Below are 19979 nucleotides of genomic sequence, written 5' to 3'. Positions count from 1 at the left end.
CCACACACCATGCACAACCCATGCCTATGCCCCGCCTCGTAGCTGCTGGAGATGTTAGCAGCTGGCAGCTCTGCTGAGGAGGCCCGGACGCCCCAGCCCAGCAGCTTCGGGCAGAGGAGAAGAGGCATTTCCAGAACAGGCTCCCAGGCTCACTTCCTGTGGCTTCAGCCAGCTCTTTTAGCAGATACCCAGCCCTGGGCAAGTCACGAAACCTCCAAGCCTCATTTTTTCCCTTTTAATACGTGGGAAGTGCTATTTCAGTTGGGTGTCATGGTGAGGGTTAACATACGGGAAGACCTGCAGGTGCCTGGCCCCTCGGTAAGGGCTCGGGGAGGAAGAGTGGGTCTTGTGTATGTCCGGCTGTCTGAGGCCAGCCGGTCAGTCCTGCTCAGGGTGTACCCTCACGTTCTAAGGAACAAGACAGGTGGAGTGAGACGAGCATGGGGCTGGTCAGGTGAAGAGTAGGGAAGGATCCAGAAGGGCAGTCAGTTGAGATCAGGCCTTTTGCCACTTTGGACTACCGTGAACTGAGGTACAAAGAAGAGCCCCCTTTCGGACCGTGGATATTCTCTCCCCTGCTCCGACGGCTCATCTTGGGTGACCCCCAGGCAAATCCTATTTAGAAAATATCCTTTTCAGGGGCACCTGGGTGGCTCAGTGGGTTAAAGCCTCTGTCTTCAGCTCAGGTCATGATCTCAGGATCCTTGGATTGAGCCCCCGCACTGAGCTCTCTGCTCCGCAGGGGGCCTGCTTCCTCCTCTCTCTGTGCCTGCCTCTCTGCCTACTTATGATCTCTGTCTCTCAAATACATAAAATCTTAAAAAAAAAAAAAAATTATCAGGGCGCCTGGGTGGCTCAGTGGGTTAAGCTGCTGCCTTCGGCTCAGGTCATGATCTCAGGGTCCTGGGATCGAGTCCCACATCAGCCTCTCTGCTCAGCAGGGAGCCTGCTTCCTTCTCTCTCTTTCTGCCTGCCTCTCTGCCTACTTGTGATTTCTCTCTGTCAAATAAATAAATAAAATCTTTAAAAAAAAAGAAAAGAAAAGAAAAGAAAATATCCTTTTCGTCTGACAGAATGCTCTCCCCAAACAAGAGTCTGAGATGATCTCAGAAGCCCATAGTTACAAGAGAGTCCCACTCGTATTTGTGTAAAACACCGTCTCCGGCGTCCTTCCTTGGTCTGGCACCTTCCGTGCTGTGCACGGATCTGCGGGCTTCTGGCAGTTGGCTGTCGGACCCTTTGGCGGTCGGCGTGTGTTCCACGCAGCGTGCCCTGACGCGTCTGTGGAGGTCGTGCTTCCCATGGGGAGGAGGGGTAATAGACGTGAAACGGGACATGTGTGTCCTGAGACCTGGGTATCTTGTTGGCGTCTCCGGAGAGAAGCTGAATGTGTCAGGGGGTTGGGGAACCCAGTCCCGGGGCTGAACCAGCTTGGTGATTTTCGGTTTTGTGAGTTGATCTCTTGGGCTCATTATCTTTGTCACTCTTGTCGCCACCGTCAGTAATCAGAGTCTTCATGTTTGCAGGCGAAAGGAGTGAGTCTGGGTTCTATCAACACTGACAGTTTGGGCATTTTGTGAGAGCTTCTGTCTGTGAGCGGACGAGGGGCTCCCCGATGTCAAGACCACCTCTGGGAAGAGACTGGTTTCTTCTTGAAAGCACATGTCCTTCCGTCCCAGCACTCGGATGGTCCATTTCGAGCAAGAGAAGCGAAATGGGCGGGCGGGAATGGAGGGCTCCAGAGGAGCCAAGAGAATTTGTAGGACGCCCTTGAATGCCGCAGTGACGTGTTGAATCAGTTACACGTGTCAACCCCAGCTGTGCACGCTCAGAAACGACAGGCGGGGCGCTTCCTCTCTGCAGGCGGAATCTGTGAGATCAAACAGAGCATTCAGATCTTTTTTTTTTTTTTAATTTCTTTAAAGATTTTTTTTTTTTTTTAATTTATTTGACAGAGATCACAAGCAGGCAGAGAGGCGGGCAGAGAGAGAGAGGAGGAAGCAGGCTCCCCACGGAGCAGAGAGCCTGATGTGGGGCTCGATCCCAGGACCCTAGGATCATGACCGGAGCCAAAGGAGCCACCCAGGCGCCCCAGAGCGTGTTCAGATCTTGTAAGGACAGACGCTGATTGTAAATTTGCATGCATTTGAGGCAGAGAGCGAGAAAGAACAAACACTCTGGGCTCTCTAGTTTAAATGCTCCCTCCTTAGGACTCAGCCTCTCCTACCCTCTAACAGAATGGGTCTTTATAGCCTCTCTTGATTAATGTCCAGCTTTTCTAACACCCTGGGAGCTCCATGAAGCAGAGACCATGCCTCCTTTTCCACTCCTGTGTGCCCAGGGCCTAGCACCATACCTGGCCCTTAGTAAGAGCTCAGTAAAAATGCTTGGTTTCATGAGTGAGTGATCTGTCTTCCTGCAAGAGACCATCATTTCCAGAAGAAAGATGATAGCAGACGACATTGCCTTTCGGACATTGGGCAGGGGTAGCCATCCCTGGTACGGAGTTTAATTCGGAGGGGAGGCTTCTACTCTTAGCAAGTTAATACGATGGAGTGTCTGAGTCTTGTGTGAAAAGTGACTCGTAAAAGCTCAGAAGAGGGAAGGAGAGCTGGCTGGAATTGAAGTGTGAATGCTGCTCTGAGTACAGAAATACCCGGGCTACCCCTTCTGATTCATTCACACATTATCACATGATTGCGTTGGCCTCGATAAGGTCGGCTGGGATAAGCAGGGTCATCTCTCCTCTCCACCCACTCTATACATCATCGCTCTCCAGCAGGGCTGTCCTGGCATCGAGCGGCCTGCACTCTAGATGATAACCTTGAGGAGCATCGATCCTCATGGCTTCAAACCAGCAGGTAGCTGGTGTCTCAGTTCAAGTGTGTGTAGACAGTGTAGTTCTCACATGGTATCAAAGTTTCAGCTACTCTGAATGTACTCTGATGCTCATTTCTTATTGTTGCTGTTGCTATCGATAAAATGTTCTTTATTGCAAATCAGGAGGTGTAGGGAAACTATGTCCTTCTTGTTGGCGGCCCAGACCTTTTTGAAGGACTTTCCTACAGGGGGGATTTTCTGCCTCGGGAGACCCTGCCTTCCCACAGCGGAAGCTGGAGCTCGCTTTCTCAGGCTTCCTTGAAGCTAGGGGGTAACCGTGTCACCCAGTTCCACCAGCCAGATTCACGGATGCCATTTTGAATTATGAAACTGGTTATCATTCATGTTCTAGACCTATGAGGGTGCAAAATATCATCATAATCACCTTGGGACTCCCTGTTGGACCTCTGCCAGTTGCCATATAGTTTTCCTTCCTTCCTGAGCATCAGTCAAGAAAGGCTTAGACCTAGGGACATCTAGGTTGGCCTGCCTTTGAGTTAGTTCCTCCCCAGTTGAAATTAGGCATTTGTCCTGGGAGCTAGGGAGGAATGGGGTAATGATCATACTCTTGGGTTGAATAGTTAAGAGAATCTTGGACTTCTGGGGTTCATCTTGTCAACCGCTGAAGTATGCATTTCAGGCTTTTGCAAATTCCCTTCACCTCTAAAGTCTTCCGTCCAGGATGAGCGTCTTTCTAAAACTTCTTCACCTTTTTCCAAATCTTGCCAAAGTGCCACATGCAATGAATTCAGATGACATATTGTATACATTCATGTTTCTGTTTCTGTTGGGATTTGCTGTTAGTTTTGTGGGATGAAATGTTTCTAAATTATCTATCTTCGATAGATGTTTTAAATTTTAAATTTACATTTAAACATATTTAAATTTGTTTTAAATTTTACCGTAGTCTTTGCCATGAGCTGTGCTGTTTGAGCTTGAATATTTTATTAAACAAAGGCCCTGACGAACAGGGAACCCCTCTTGCTTACTCAAGGCTGACTTAACTGTGGTCACTCCACCTGTAACAGCATGAAGAGAATTCGTGCAGTTACCCTCATGTTCAGGCAATTTGCATGAGTTTCTTGAGAAACGTGCAGATCACACAGGTACACTTTGTAACATTTTTTAAATTAAAAAAAATTTATGTATTTATTGGAGAGAGAGAGAGTGAGGGTGCAAATTAGAGGAGAAGCAGAGCAGGAAGAAGGGGAAAGAATCTCAGGCTTCATGCTGAGCTCAGAGCCTGACCTGGGGCTTGATCTTATGACCCCAAGATAATGACCTGAGTTGGAACCAAGACTCAGAGACGCTCAACCAACTGAGCCACCCAGGCACCCCTGTGAAAAAAATGTTAAGTAGTATCTAGGGAATTGCTTTAGCTTTTCCTTTACCATCAGTATGGAGACCCAGCATGAGGAAACAAAAGGGGAAAAAACCCGCTTTGAACACTAATAAATAAATTGAGATGAAACCTCTGATGTTCTAGAAAACTGCATTATCACCTTGGCACCCAGAGACTCAAGTGACAAGCAGAGACATTCAACGTCATTGGATCTCCACCAGCTACCAGGCACCTTGTCAGATCTGTGTGTGCCTTCCTGTTCTGTTTTTTAAGGAAGAGTTCCCAGGTTGAGGAGGACATGGTTCCATTCCCTCCCGTCTAGCAGTCCACATCCCGGAATAGGGCTGACATGTTCCCTGACGCTCTCCTAGCCCAATGGTACTTTCTTGGTGGAAAGCAGCCTTATAGCAGGGGGAGGCCTTCCTAATCATGTTCCTCACGGCATGTGTTGGGAAAGGGGGACCCAACTCAGAGCTGCCCACTGCCTAATTTGTTAAGAGAAACCCCGTTTCATGTTTGGTGGGCGGAAATTCCTAACCACAACCCCTTCAGTCCCCACTGGCGATGCCTCCTCCGTGGCCATCAGCTGCACCCGTGTTGTCTTGTTTCTGCCTGGAATTAATTCCCCTTCTCACCCCGATCCCAGCACCGCCTCCGCTGTCACTGAGACAACACTTTCCAGGAAAGCCGTTCTGCTTGCCGCACCCTCCAGGCCTGTCCCTCCTGCTCACGTGTGAGTCCATATGGCCCCATACTTTCCTGTCCCAGAAACACTGACCACATTGCTCTGGAATCTCTTGTTGGTTGGTCTGACTTGCACTTGGGGACAGTAGGGACCATTTCTAATCTTTGCCCTCCTCGTGGTTGGCCTGCAGTTGGCATTAGTAAATGAAATCGGTCATTTAACCAAACTGTGTAATTAATAAGATCTGTGATGAGTCTGGAACTGTGGTATGGGCAACGGGTGGTTCAAGGGAAGGAAAATGGTCCTGGCTGGGCCGTTGACAAGCTCCGCGGGCCTGGGCAGGGCGCTTTGCCGCCCAATCTCAGTCTCGGTAACTGTGGTAACTTGTACCTTCCTGAGGACATTCTGAGGATTATATGAAACAGTTAACTGAAAGCACTGGGTACCTAGTAAACACTTCTTAAGATGCTGTTAATGTCATCGGTCAGCCGAGGGTGGGCTGGCTCGCGGGACTGAGGAACCCACAATGAAGGAACAGGAGATCTGAAAGATCATCTCATCCATCTGTCCGTCCATCCGTCCGTCCGTCCATCCATCCATCCGTCCGTCCATCCATCCATTCCTTGTGTTGATAGTCTGATGAAAGTCAAACCCAGGAAAGATTATTGTGACTGGAGACAGTAATGTGGAAAATGTGAGGCTGAAACTCTTCATCTCTTGGGTAGGGTTTGAAAGCACACGCTGAAGTGGGACGGTCACAATGCCCGCACTCTCCCCCGTGTCATTCATGTGATTATTTTCTCATTCAGTCTGCGGTCCCGAATCCGGTCCTCTTTACAACACGGCATATGCATTCGGTCCTCACCACTGCATGAAGTGCTACTGTTCTCCCACTTTCCAGATGACGAGACAGGCACAGAGATGTTAAGTGACTTGCCGGAGATCACGCAGTCAGCAGGGTAGGGCCGGCCGCAGCCCCAGGCAGGCTGGCTCCAGGGGGCCCCGCGGCCCAAGTGCCCCTCAGAGCGTGTGCACCGAGCCCAGGAGGGCCAGAGGGTCAGACGCCAGAGACGGTCCTTCAGTGGTTTACTGCTGGGCGAGGATTCCAACCCCTTTCATGAAGTCGATGAGATTTAGAGACAGAGCCAAGGGCTCTGGCCAGGGTGGGTGTCCTGGAAGAGGTCTGTGAGGTGGAGATCAGCCGATGGCGTGTCTGTGAGGATCACCTGGGAAGGGAGGACGAGGAGGAGGGGCCGAGGGCGCGTGGAGAGGCCAGGGGGCCTGGCCTTCTGGGGCTGGGAGGACCATCTCAAGTGACGGCGGGGCCGGGGAGGGCGTACCCAGCACGGCCCTCGGCACGCAGCGTGAGCTACTTCAGGCTGTGCTTGGACTTGACTGAGGGTGGCTGAAACAGAGGCTGACGATGAACTTGACCACCACGCAGGATAAACACCAGCAGGGGAGCCTGAGGGCAGTGCCTGTGCCCCTGAAGGACACCCAAGCTTAAGTTCCACTCTCGACCTGGTGACACCTCCACGTGGACCGACAGAATGGGCCGCGATGCAGTTAAGGGCACGAAAAATAATTCGCTCAAGTAGCCTCAATAGCGGGGAACTCCTGGGTCCGGCTTGCTGAGCAACGTTGTGGCCAGATAGCCTCAGGTGTCTTCGGTGGGATGGCGAGGTGATTCAATCAGACGCCGATCCATGAAAGGAGTGTTTCTGGTTTGTTAAATTACCACACTGACAGCAAGGGCGGCTGGTTTGATTTGCACCTGGTATGATAAGAGGCTAATTATACAGCAGGGTGACCCACGGGGCAGGGGACGATCTCAGTCATAGCAACACAATATTTATCCGGACAGCAGACAGTCAAGCTGCTAATTCAAGATGCAATCTTTTCCAGGGACTCAGCCAATGCAATAAAAAACAACTTTCTCCATTCCTCACCCAGGCACCCTCTGGTTCTCGGAAATACAACGGCAGGTTAGTTCTTGTCAGCTCCCAATGCAAAACCTATTTACTGGTGACTTTTTAGTAAGTATTTTTATTTGAAATAATCACCATTTTAAAAGTCTGATCAGTGAGAGGGCATCAAAACACAGAACCCCAGAAACCTTTGCTTTGCTCTGTGTACGTTAAAAAAAATTAAAAAATAACAACAGAATTTCAGACTGTATTTCTTTTAAATTGGAGATTTTATCTGATTACAAAAGAAATGCATACATGGGAGAAGTTTTGAAAATACACAAAAGGAAGCAGACCAAAAAGAAGAATCCTAGAGAGAATCATTAGTAATACTGGGTAGTAGTTCCTTCCAGATGGTTTTACTTTAATTGATTATAGACAGATACATATTCATTTATAACTTGTGGGGGTGTGCCTGTGTATAGAATGCAGGAGTTGGCAGACAATGGCTGGCACTCATTCTCATGTACTGTCTGTCTGTGTTACAACAGGGGAGTTGAGTAGCTCTGAAGAGACCATATGGCCCACAAACCCGAAAATATGAACTATCTGGCCAATGACAAAAAGGTTTTTCAACCCGTGTACTGTGTCAGGCATCCTGTGGCCATTAGGTGTTCTTCAGAATTGTGTGTTCCAGTGAGTAGATGGAAGTTTTCCGTGTTTCCACGTGTCCCTTATTCCTGATGGACACATTCAGTCCAGCGGTAAACCTACTTGGCTCCATGTCTAGGATGTGTCCTAGACACCTCTAACCACCCCCATCTCCTTGAACTTGCACCAGCTCTTGTTTCTCACAGGCCCCCTCTCCTCCCTCGATCCCGAAGAGCGGGTCTGCACACACCAGCCAGAGCTCGCTGTTTCAGCGACTTCCCGTGCCACCCAGAGTGCAGCATGTGCCAACACTGGGGGACCTCGGGTGTGATGCCCGCCTCGCTGCCAGGATCCCACAAAAGTGTTTGGCTGCCTGATGTTATGAACTTCCAGGCATATAGATTTAAAGGGTCGAGTTTGGGGCTTCTGGGTGGCTCAGACAGTTGGATGTCTGCCTTTGGCTCGGGTCATGATCCCAGGGTCCTGGGGTGGAGCCCCACTTCAGACTCCCAGCTCAGCGGGGAGTCTGCTTCTCCCTCTCCCTACTCACACACGTGTGTGTGCGTACGCATTCTCTCTGTCAATAAAATCTTAGAAAAGGGTCCAATTTTCTACTCATACTAATTGTAACCACTGTGAAATCACTGTTTGCTAATTTGGTTATGTTCATCATATAGAATCTCATCTTATTTACATCTCCTGTTAGCTTGAAAGTGCTGCTTTTCCTGGTCTCCCTTCATGTCTTTTATTGACACTGGGGCCCCTTTCAGAGTAACGCGTTTGCAGAACAAGTTGTCGTCACTACTAGGTTGTGATGGAGCACATTAAAAAATCGGTCACTGGAAATCGTACCAACCGAGCTATAAACAACTATTTGGATCAGTCTTTTTCTTTTATCCTTTTCCTCCCGGTCTTTTTTTTTTTATTTGGCAGAGAGAGACACAGTGAGAGAAGGAACACAAGCAGGGGCAGAGAGAGAGGGAGAAGCAGGCTTCCCACCAAGCAGGGCGCTCAATGCGGGGCTCGATCCCAGGACCCTGGGATCATGACCTGAGCTGAAGGCAGACACTTAAACAACTGAGCCACCCAGGTGCCCCTCCCCTCCAGGCTTACTGAGCTAGAACTGAGCTATAACATTGCATAAGTTGAAGACGACAACATAATGGTTAAATATATGTATTTTTGCAAAATGATGACCATAGGAAGATTAGTTAGTACCTGTCACCTCTTGAATTTTTCTTCCCTGGGATGAAAACTTTCAAAATCTCCTCTCTGCATAAGTTTTTATAGTCATTATGCTGTGCATTCTGTCCCCAGGACTTATTTGACCTGTGACTGGAAATTGGCTTACCTTCACCCAATCTCTCCACCTCCTGCCTCCGGCAACCACCCATCTGTCCATCAGTCTTCACCATGAGACTAGTTACTATATCACTTTTTGAATAAATTTCTTTTTAGAAATAATTTAATTCCAGTATAGTTAACATACAGTGTTAGAGATTAGTTGCAGGGGCACAATATAGTGATTCAACACTTCCGTATGACACCCTCTTAAATGCCTTAAATGCCCTCTTAAATCCCCATCACCTAGTTACCTAGTTCACCCATCCCCCACCCCTTTCCAAATCAATTTCTGAAAGACATATTTGCATGAACATTTAGCCCTTCAATTGTGAGGTCACACCCCCACAAATAATTATGAAACCTGATAAATGCCTTTTTCTTTCTCTTTGATTATACTGTTACTTGGTATTTTTTTCATTTTTCTTTTTTTTTTTTTAACCAATTCTATCGGGTAACCTCTGTGACAACTAAAAGCTTCCCAAACTAGCACTGATGGAGGTCATTTCTGCCATTCTTCTTCCCCGAGCACTTTTCTCTTCACAATAAAGAAATTGAATATACAGTCCTAGTATATGACAGTTATAGTTAGAGCACTATCATGTGGCCACGTCCTCTTTTTCAGGGATAGTTTCAAGCAAAACCAAGCAAAGCATGTTTTAAAGGAATGACTGTGACCCTGTGGGGGACCCTGAGGGGTACTGCCGGGTCCCTCTTTGGGAATGAACCCTGATTAATACCCCTGCTAGGAGGAGCCTCACTCTTGTGTTCAGGGTTTATAAACAGTGACGAGCCTGGGAACAACTGTTTCTCATTTTGGTGAGACTCCCTGTCCAGCTCCTCACTTGGGGACAGTGGCGCTTTCATGGGGGAAAGGGGGCCCATCATCCTGGAAAACACATGTACATCGTGTCTCCTCTTGCACATCTCTCCGCAGCCGGAGCTTCCTGTCCTCTGTTACGGCTTCAGACACAGTGTGTTCTGTGCTCTTCACTTGCATTTAGGACTTGAGGTGATTTTAAATTTTAACTTGCTCGTGATGGGCCCGGAAGCTGGATCAGGAGGAATCTTACCCGAGTCACTACCTTCCATGGTGTCCCTCTGACTCGTGGTTTCATTGTCTCACAAAGCCAAGTTTGCTATAAACAATTCGCATTGGTTATAAATAAGCAGATTGAAAGCAGCATCTGGCCGTGTGAATCCACTGTGGAAATGGATGGTGGACCGTGTGTGTGGCGTTGTCATGGTTTGATGCTAAAAGTAGGTGCAGGTGAAGAAGCCAAGTCTCTTGTTTCTATTTTTAAACCGCGAACTTCCTCTAGTACTCAAAATAGGAAAGAAACATGGAAGGTAAGGACAAAGGCACACGTGGAGAGGAAGCCTGACGTTGATTTCGATCCTGGAAGTTCTACCAGCGTAAGGGAAGAAAATGGTAGGTCGTTCCCAGCTTTCACGACAGTGAAAGTAACACAGTGGAAGTAGCTCTCCCGTGCACCCAGCTCCCCTCCAGGAGGCCGCTTGTGCCAAGAAGGAGCGTTCACAGTGCCCTGTCTTGAATATGTCACTGGAGGTGGGTGCCCAGGCTTGTGTTACCCTGGGTCGGGCCCCTCTGCCTGCTGGGTTCAGTCCTGGTGTCTCCTCTTGGCTGGTGCCGCTGTGGAGTGGGAAGGAGGCAAGATAACCCTGCAGGGGCCCGGGCGCGCTGTGGGTGGCCCCGGGCTCGGTAGGAGAGTGCGGGCCAAGGTGGGGCAGGTCAGGTGGAGCGGTGCCAAGAGGGCAGTGAGGTGGCCTCTTCAGGTGTCCGAAGGGGCGGAAAGAGGAGTCATTGGAAAGGGCAGGTGGGCAGACACCAGTTTGCAGCCAGAATGACTAGAGCGACGCGGTCAGTAACATGAGGCTGGACCGTAACCCAAATGACAAGTTCTTAATGGGGCCAGCTGAGTCTCCAGCACTACAAATGATTGAAGACATAAGTGAATAGGGGAGGGGACCTCATCTGCTTGAGGGAGGAATTCCAAATCCTATAGTCACTATTTTCCCCATTCAGGAGGTAGAGCTGTGTCCCTGTGCGTCACTCCCTCCCCCGTGAATGGGAGCCGGACACAGACTTGCTTTCAGATGGCAGCGTGCCAGAGAGAAACAATACCCTTAGAATGGAGAGTCCTGGCAAACCCTGCCTCTTCCAAGCGAGCAAGTTCACATTACCAGGGAGAGGTCATATGGACGTCACGAACCCCTGACATGCTGTGAGGAGAAGGGCCTTCACCTCTGTGACCTTTTCCCCTAAACTCTGCAACCTCAGTCTGACTGTGAGAAATGCATCGGACAAATCTGAATTGAGGGCCGTTCTCTGGAACACTTGGTCCCTCCAAGATCCTCCTCAGAACTGCGAAGGTGGGGAAACCAAGGCAAGTCTGAGCAGGTCTCAGACCACAGGAGGCTAAGACGATAGGACAGGAAGGAACATGGTGCCTCAGAGGGGATCCTGGAAGAGGAAAAGGAGCTGGAACTTGCAGGATCGAAATCAACGCCAGGCTTCCTCTCCACGTGTGTCATTTGTCCTCACCTTTCTCTGGGGTGGGAATGGGTGGGATTCCAATGACGTCTGGAGTTCCGTTCCTAGTGACGTCGCAGTGCTAGGGTTTAGTTGTGACAAACGTACCGGGGTCATAAAAGTTGTTCACCCAGGGCAACTAGTTGGTGGGAGAGAGTGTATGGTCGCTCTCTGTGCCATCTTTGTCCCTCTTCTATGAATCTGAAATTCTTCCAGAACTTAAAATGTATTAAAATGAAACAAGTTCGTGTATGCTTATGGGAGACAAGCTCTGGATGCTGGAAGAAACCCCCCATGAGGAGTCCTGGTCATCAGAGCCTCACTGGGCCCGACTCCTCTTCCGAGGTCCTGTATAGTCACATTTGGATTGGTCGGCTTTTAAAGCTCATTGCTTTGCTGGTCACAGACAGGGTTCTCCTTGTGCCCTGAGAGACATGAGGTCACTACAGGATGCCTTAAAGTTGTTGTGAACAGATCATTTGGAACCGGGCAGTGGCCAGAAGGAGTCAAGCCACATTTCCAAGAGACCAGCTTATCCTCACTCAGACAGCAGTGGAGGCACTGACGAAGACGCCGTCCCGTTGAGTTATCGGAGCAGTCTGCCCTCCACGAGAAGTGGTAGCGAGGTCTCTTAGGGCCCTGCTCTCCCCCACTTATCAAGACCAGCAGATGTTCAGCTTTCTTGCTGCATCTGCTTCTAGAAGAGCTGGTTCCTCTTCACGAATGCCTAAAGGCTGTAGGATATTGGCCCAGGAGCCCATTTCCCCACAACCCACTGCCTGGAGGAGACGTTCTTTCAGTGTCTGAGACGGCTCTTCCCTCGGGCTGGGTCAGCAGCTGGAACTCCCCCAGCCAAGGCCCCAGGAGTGCCAGATGGCACATGGTGAGGAGGGACAAGGAGGCTTTCTGGTCACCCAGCCCATAACCTCGAAGCCAATTTGGAAATAATGATTAACGGTTAGAGGACTGTTCTGCTGAGAAGTCATCATTTCAGGTTGGCTTCTCCATGAAATACCGGGTGAATGTATAGCCAGGAAGCCTCTTATCGGTTGCTATTTGAGGAGTGAAAAATAAGTTTTCACACTGACATAAGCCAAATGTGGTAAGGAAGATATAACAAATAACATATAACAAACGTCGTACACAACCCATAGTTAAACGGCTTATGGTTGCTGGGTCTAGCATTATGTGTTTAGGCTCAAGAGAGGATGTCGGTTTTGAGCCGTGCGCCACTCTGGGAGAATCGCTCCGAACCTTGCCTCCCACACAGACCTCTCTGGCTCTGCAACTTGCAGCCTGAGAAATGTTCCATTTCCTGAGGTTTGCTAAGAGCAGTGGAACCTGCCAGGGTTCTTTCTCTCCGTGGCTATTTGTTCTAAGTTTCCTGGAACCAGAGATTCTCTGTGGAGGACCTTCGCCCCTGAAATACACGTGCAGGCTTCGAAGAGAGCTTTGGGGAGGAAAGGGAGCGAGACGCAGTCAGGACCGCCGTGTCCTGCGGAGGGACGCCTGACCCAATGAGAAAACTTGGCTTTAATTTTTACCAGAGTGTATCTTCCTCCGAGAGTTTTAGAAACGTTTTCTTCCTTTCCCCTTTTCTTCCTCCCTCCCTTCTCTCCTTCCTTTCCTTCCTTCTTTCTTTTTTTTTTTTTTCTGTAAGGGAGGTTGAGGATGGACGGGACGAAGCAGAGAGAAAGGAATCAGCTCGATACCGGGATGTGTCAGCTGTTGTAAGGAGACGAGCGGGGGAGTGAGGAGGAGAGAAGGCAGTGGCCGGTGACCGCGAGGCCCTCGGAGAGGGCATCCCACGCCGAAGTTTGCCGGGGCTGTGTGTGGCGCAGTGAAACGGGTGTCGAGAGGCGCTGGACACAACCCCGAACCAAGCCGGTGCCAAAGGTTGAGGTGATGCAGGAGGTCCCAGCGCCTGGCCTGCTTCAGAGTCTTCTTCTCGGGGCTTCCTTGAGCCGTGGCCAGACGCCTCTTCTTCCTCCTGTCAGTGTTTCCCGAGGCTACTCCTGTACTCGGTGCCCCGCCACTTCCTGCTCTTGTCCCCCATCTGCCCTTGAACCCTTCCTGTTATGAACCCGCTGACTACTTCAAAGGGTTATTTGCCGTGTTCACACTTTGCTTCTTGGATCCCGGTGGTCACTAACTGCTACATATCACGGTATGAAAATCAACAACCTACAGAGAAGTCTTGAACAACGTTAAGTGTGAGGGGCGCCAATCCCCCACATAGTTGATAATTCCAGGTATAACTTTTAACTCCTCAGAAACCTTACTCACAGCCTACCGTTGACAGAAGCCTTACCGGTAACATGAATGGGCGATTAACACCTATGATTAACACGTATCTTATATGTTGTATGTATCAGATGCTCCATTCTTACCATGGAGTGCTAGAGAAAAGAAAATGTTATTAAGAAAATCATAAGGGATGCCTGAGTAGCCTAGGTGGTTAGGTGTCCGACTCTTGGCTTCAGGGCACGTTGTGATCTCCAGGTCATGGGATGAAGCCCCGCTTCGGGCTCTGCGCTGAGCGTGGAGTCTGTGTAAGATTCTCTCTCACCCTTGCCCTCTGCCCCTCCCCCCACTTGCACTGTCTCTCCAAAAAAAAAAAAGAAATCATAACAGAAAATACATTGACAGTCCTGTACTCTATCAGGAAATAATTCACATATAAGTGGACCCCTGTTTTTCAAGGGTCAACTGTATAATGAACTTTTGTCAAGAAACGTATTTGATCAGAAAGTTAGGACATCAGCACACCCCCATAGATCCAGCTGGCACGGGACACAGCTCCTGGAGGCTCTCGCGTCTTTACGCTGCTCCCTATGAGCCTGTCTGCCCCCCAGCTTCTCTCCAGTCCTGGACCCCCTTTCCCGTCCCGCCACTGGCTGACTCCTCCCAGATGGCTTGTCCTTCCACTCCTGCCCTCTGCGGCTCCCCCAGGCGGCTGGCTTCTCTAGCATCCCTTGGGCAGCTGCACTCTGTCACATCTAAATCGTGCTTTCTAGATGGCTTTGCTTCAGCATACCACGTTGGGGGGGGGGGGCACCATTCCACCCGTGGCGGGAGCAGATGGTGGGTTGGGAAGGCGTGAGCAGCACTCGCTGGCCAACCTGAGTGTCCGTGGCAATATTGGGTCCTGCTGGGGTTCCGACTGAGACCAGAACAGATGATGTGACAATCCAGCACAAATTAACAAAATGGATGTTCCGACAAATAGGGGTGAGAAATGGTGAGGTATTGGGTCCTGCAGTCGGTGGCCTGAACAGGTGCACCATTCAGGGGTCTGTTGACTTCATGCTGAGCATGAAGGGGTCTGTTACTAATCACACCAGGATGTGAGGTGCAGCTGGGGACTGTCCCAGGCTGGGAAATCAGTTGACGACAGTGATAAGCCCAGAAAAGGGTGAAGGTCAAGGAGAAAGCTGGAGGGCAGGGACGTCAGAGGCTCCATGTCTTGGTTTTGGAGAGCCGGCTATTTTTGGATGAAAAGAAATTTGAAGAAACCACTCTGTGTGCTAAGCTTAAAAAAAGTAAAAAGATAAAATGGGTAACTGGGTTGATTCTGTTCTCATTATTATGAAAAGAGACTGAGGAAAAAGGTTCCCACTTTCTCTTCTGGGCTGGGCTGTCCAGAGGATCTAGGTCACAGTTTTTCCACTGTATCTTGAGCAACCCCGGATTTTCAAGGACTCGATTCAAGGGTTGTCTTTGAGGGGGAATGAAGGTCAAGTTTCAGTGCCCTGTCCTCCCCCCCCATTTAAACCGGAGTAACTCTTTTGGGTGGTTATATCTTTTATATACTAAAGTTTGTTTATAGCATTTGGGGGAAAAAAAAAAGGTTTTATTGCTCTGAAAGTCACCGATCTAGGACAAGTCTCAGTATGATTCTACCAACCAGAAAGCAAGAGAGAGGGTGCCGTCTTTCTCAGGACTGTGTACTTGTGATTGTTCATTGCTGAGTGGTATGATTGACATCACAGACACATAGGGTCACTTGAGCCTTTGATTTTTTTTTCCCCTTCTTCTTCTTTTTAATCTAAGGGGAAAAAATGTTGGTTTTTTGCTTTATTCCAAAAATATACTGGCTTTGATAGCAGCAAACATGCTCTGTTGACAAAACTGGAGGCCAGTAGGGAAAGGGAATTCTAACACTTCTGAGTCAGTGGTTGAACGGAAGACTCACATGGGTTTTCTTTTCTTCCTCCTCTCAACCAATACCTCTCTGCTACCAAAGAGTGAACTGCTCCAAGACAGAGACTGTTACCGGTCTGGCTTGAGAGAAAATCCTGAAGCCTGAAAGGTCTGCTGGAATGTACTTCAGAAGGCCTTGTTTCCCAGGTGAAAAAGCAAGGATTTTTTTTTTTTTTTAGATTTTTTTTTTTAAAGATATTTTTCATCAGTGATAGAAGCCACAGAAATAACCCCCTTCTATTTAAAAGTCAAATTTTTCTTTTTTGTATTTAAGAACAATTCTTTTCTTGTAAGAGTAACTTGTATGTACTTGTTACTGAAAAACAGAAAACACAGATGGGCAAAAAGAATAAAATGAAAGACATTATTTCCTTAAGCCACGGAAGAAAACCACAATTAACACCTCAGTGTAGATCCTTTAAAATCTTCTTCCTTCTTCTTCCTTAGCCTCCCCTCCTTGTCTTCTTAGTTTCCCTTTTTTTCATACATATCTTTCCAGGTATTTTCATCAATAGATAAATGTGTGTTTTTACATAAATGGGCCTATACACTTTTCTGTTTCTCTCTTTTTTTCTGTTTCTGTCTCTTTTTCAGCTCACCGTATTGTGGAAAGATTTTAATAACACTCCCATTCTTTTTAGCAGCAGCATGGAATCTCATTGCACCAAAATTCAATTAATCCCTTATTGATAGGCCTCTAGGGTGTTGGTTTTTTTTGTTTTTTGTTTTGTTTTTTTTTTTTTAGTTATAAGCATCTCTACATTTAAAATTTGTGTATGATTTATAAGGCACACAAAATATTTACAAATAACATGACATGACATTGAAAATATACAAGTTCAGGGTGCTCAGGTGGCTCTCTAGGTTGGGTGTCGGACTCTTGGTTTTGGCTTCAGTCACAACCTCGAGGTTGTGGGATCCAGCCCCACGCTGGACTCCGGGCTCAGCATGCTGTCAGTTTGGGATTGTTGCTCTCCCTCAGCTTGTGTGGCACATACTCCCTCTCTCTCCCTAAAATAAATAAGTCTTTTAAAAAAAAATGTAAAATAGGTTCTTGTAACTTAGAATCACACAATATATTTACAGGGCCTATGTTGCTTGGAGTATTTGATCACAAGCATTTGGTCACCCTTAGCCTAGGCAGCAGAGGAGACCAGACCACTAAGACGAAAAACAGAGTGAGCACAGAATGTCAGGGTGGCTCAGTGTGTTCAAGCTGATGGTGAGTCTTCTCTGTGCATAAGAGAGAATACAGCTCCCCTTGCTCTGCCCCTGTTGTCCACGTGGAACAATTCTTCACTTATGTAACTCACATTCACTAGTAATATCACCTAAAAATACTAATTTGTTCAGGTCTAAGAGCTAGCTCTACCAGACTTTGTACTCTTACTGAGAAATGGTCACGAACAGGAAGGTTTGTTGCCCGCTCTGGGAGGGAGGGATTCTGATAGCAGATAGATAAACAAATAGTAGGATGAGATGTTGCTAAATTTTATGGAGAAAATGCATCAGAATAGTGGAGTTGAGAATGATACGAGGGATTACTTTTCTAAAAAAAGAAAGAAATGGGAGAAGAAACAGAAAATCTTCGGTTTGCAGAGAAGGTGAGTCCTCTTTGGATTTGTTCTTTGGAGATATGTATGGGACTTCCAGGAGTTAAAAGATAAACCAAGGGACATTATATATAAATTTTTAAGAGTTTGTGTGTGCAAAAATCAGCTGGACTCAAGTGGCACTCAAGTGATTAGGAGCACTTCTCTGTCAGGAGTTGGGAGAAGACTTTGGTAGAGACTATGTGGAAACAAAGCAAGGCAATTATTTGCTTGGCTATAGCTCGAGTGGTTGCCTTATTTAGGAAAGCCTATTGGATGCTTGTGATTGGTCATCCTTAGGTTAACCTTGAGGCGTTTATAGACTTACATTTTGGTTTGCTAATGCAGAATGCTAACGCCTGAGAACCTTCTCGGTCTCAATGGCCTCCTTGCTTCACACAGCACGGGTTAATTGAGATAGTTAGTACTCAGTGGTGTGGGAGTACATTTTGAACAAGTGGCTCAGACTGGGTAGGGGTGAGGTGGCTGATTTGTAGCATTTGCCAATTCCCATGGTGTAAATGCTCCCACCATGGCTGACTGAAACGACCTACTATGTATCACTGAACAGGAGAGGGAGGAGATAGGAAGAGTTGCCATGAGCTAGTCAGAGGCAGCGCCCATCACCTCAGCTAGTGGGTGGTAGGACCTATGGCCTGGAGTTCTGGAGTGTGTCCAGCAGGGGATGTAGGTTTGGGGAGAGAGGTGGGGGTTAAAGTCGGGGAAGAGAGAGATTTCCTAGGGGTATCGTATAGCATGGAAGGGGAGGGTGGGCAGCGTTGCAGCGCTAGGACTGGGTTCACAAAGAATGGGTCCCCGCCAGCAGCATCAGCAGCATCTGGGAGCAGATTCATGGCTTGTCCCTGATCTGCAGAATTAGAGTGGCCAAGGGTGGGGAAGCCTTGCCCTCAAGATCACCCGTGTTGGAAGCCTTAGAAGAGAGGCACCGAGAGAGACCAAGAAGGAATGTTGAGAGAAGCTAGAGCTGTGCACAGAAAGTGGAGTCTTTGAGACCAGCGTGGGGACAGCGCCAGGACAGAGGGACAGCAGTGCCAAGGTCAGGGTAGGGGCAGAAGGTAGATTGTAACTGGTGAGGACTGATGACCACAGACCACTGGTTAGGACCTTCAGCTGAAAGAACAGAAGACAGAGCTCAGTAACTAGGAGATATGTGCTCAGTGATGCAGTTTCTGGAAGAGGCCTGATATGCTTGTGGCTGAAGGAAAGGGTAGAGTTCTGGAGGGTCCTGAACCAGTAAGAGGGAGATGGGATGGGGCACCTGGGTGGCTCAGTTAGTGAAGCATCTGTCTTTGGCTCAGATCATGATCCTGGGGTCCTGGGATTGAGTCCCACGTAGCATCACGCTCCCTGCTCATCGGGGAGGCTGCTTTCCCTCTGCGCCACCCCCTGCTCTCTCTCTCCCAAATAAAATATAAAATCTTTAAAAAAAAGGAAAAAAAAAGGAGATGGGATAATTGGTGGCACAAATTGGAGAAGCAAGGAGGGGAGGGATCAATAACTCGGGACACAGCCTGGCCTTGGAGAAGTCAGTTAAGGGATCTTATTCTTGTTTTCAGAGGCTAGAGGGAGGAGGGATGGAGAAGATATTAGCATATAGACTAAATGCTTCGTGGACTTCTCTAGTACTGTCCTCTTCATTGTCTTTTGTAAATCCCTAACCCTTCTCCTTTTTGATTAAAAGCAATTCTAGGGGCACCCGGGTGGCTTAGTCGGTTGAGCCCTTTTGATTTCAGGGTCGTGAGATTGAGCCCTTGTCTGGTTCCACTCTGGGTGTAGAGTCTGCGTAAGATTCTGTCTCTCTGTCCCTGTCTCTCTGTCCCACTCCCCCCCCCTCCCAAAAGAATTCTGTAAATGTTTCTGAAACAGTTGGTAAGATTATGTTAACCAGTGTGTTCTCACAGTAGTTTTTCTTTTATGTCTAACTTAAACCAATTTTGGCAGAGAAGTAGAAAATTAAGCGCTGGAGCTCTATGGACCACCAGAAATATAATGCAAGCTACATATATGAATTAAGATTTCTAGAAGCCATGTTAAATAAAAAATAAGTGAAATTAATTTTAATATTTTATTCATATGCCCCCAATATTATCATTTCAACACTGTAGTCAATATGAAAATCAGTAACAAGATGTTTTACATTCTTTTTTTTTCTACTGAGTCTTCAGACTGTGCCCCAGCCACACTTCCAGGGCCCAGTGGCTGCCATATTGGATGGTGTGGCTCTGGAGGGTCCACAGTGTTTGTAGCACTGAGTGATGAGAAAAGAAATCAAAATGTACCTATTCTTAGGAGGTGACACAGACTCTGTCTTTGATCAAATTCTAGTCAGCCTCCTCTGAGCTTCTTTGCAGCTAGGCTTTATCCTTAGGTATGTTCTCAACAACCCAGTTTTGGGGTTTTTGTTGTTGTTGTTGTTGTTGTATTTTCTTAAGTTTTTATTTAAATAATCTCTATACCCAATGCAGGACTCGACCTCTCAACCCTGAGATCAATAGTCACCTGTTTCTCTGACCAAGAAGCCAGGTACCCCCTCAAGAACCCAGTTTTATCTAGAATCCTGTCAGGTCATTTTAACAAGGATCCCTCCCCCTTGATATCTGATGACCCTTCATCTCTGACCAAATTCCTCATCTTCCAACACCTCAAGGTAATAGCCCATCAGCCTGGCCTGCCTTCAGCAAGAATTCTGTTAGGCCAAGTTAGCAAACAATTAACCTTCCTGTCATAGTGATTTTCTGTCAACTGAGGACTCCCCCACTCCTGCACCCACACCCACAACTTGGCCGTTCATGCTAATACTGCC

The 19979-nt window shown here is 48.0% G+C and overlaps 1 protein-coding gene across 2 annotated transcripts in view; it reads left to right on the top strand.

Annotated features, from left to right (window-relative positions):
- Positions 1-19979, top strand: part of RETREG1 (reticulophagy regulator 1) — a 127372-nt gene that overhangs the window by 63127 nt on the left and 44266 nt on the right. Inside the window, exon 1 of one of the 2 annotated variants that reach the window (XM_059416931.1) lies at positions 16989-17167. The exons of the other annotated variant lie outside the window; for it this stretch is intronic. Within the exon in view, the coding sequence (XP_059272914.1) occupies positions 17043-17167 (125 nt within the window). The 5' untranslated portion in view covers positions 16989-17042. Of the gene's footprint in view, positions 1-16988; positions 17168-19979 lie in introns of those variants that run through there. 2 annotated transcript variants of the gene reach the window in all.

The sequence above is a fragment of the Mustela nigripes genome, chromosome 12 (assembly GCF_022355385.1).
Source record: "Mustela nigripes isolate SB6536 chromosome 12, MUSNIG.SB6536, whole genome shotgun sequence".
Lineage (NCBI taxonomy): Eukaryota > Metazoa > Chordata > Mammalia > Carnivora > Mustelidae > Mustela > Mustela nigripes.
Note: the sequence above shows the minus strand (reverse complement) of the source record. Positions and strands in the feature narration are given on the sequence as shown.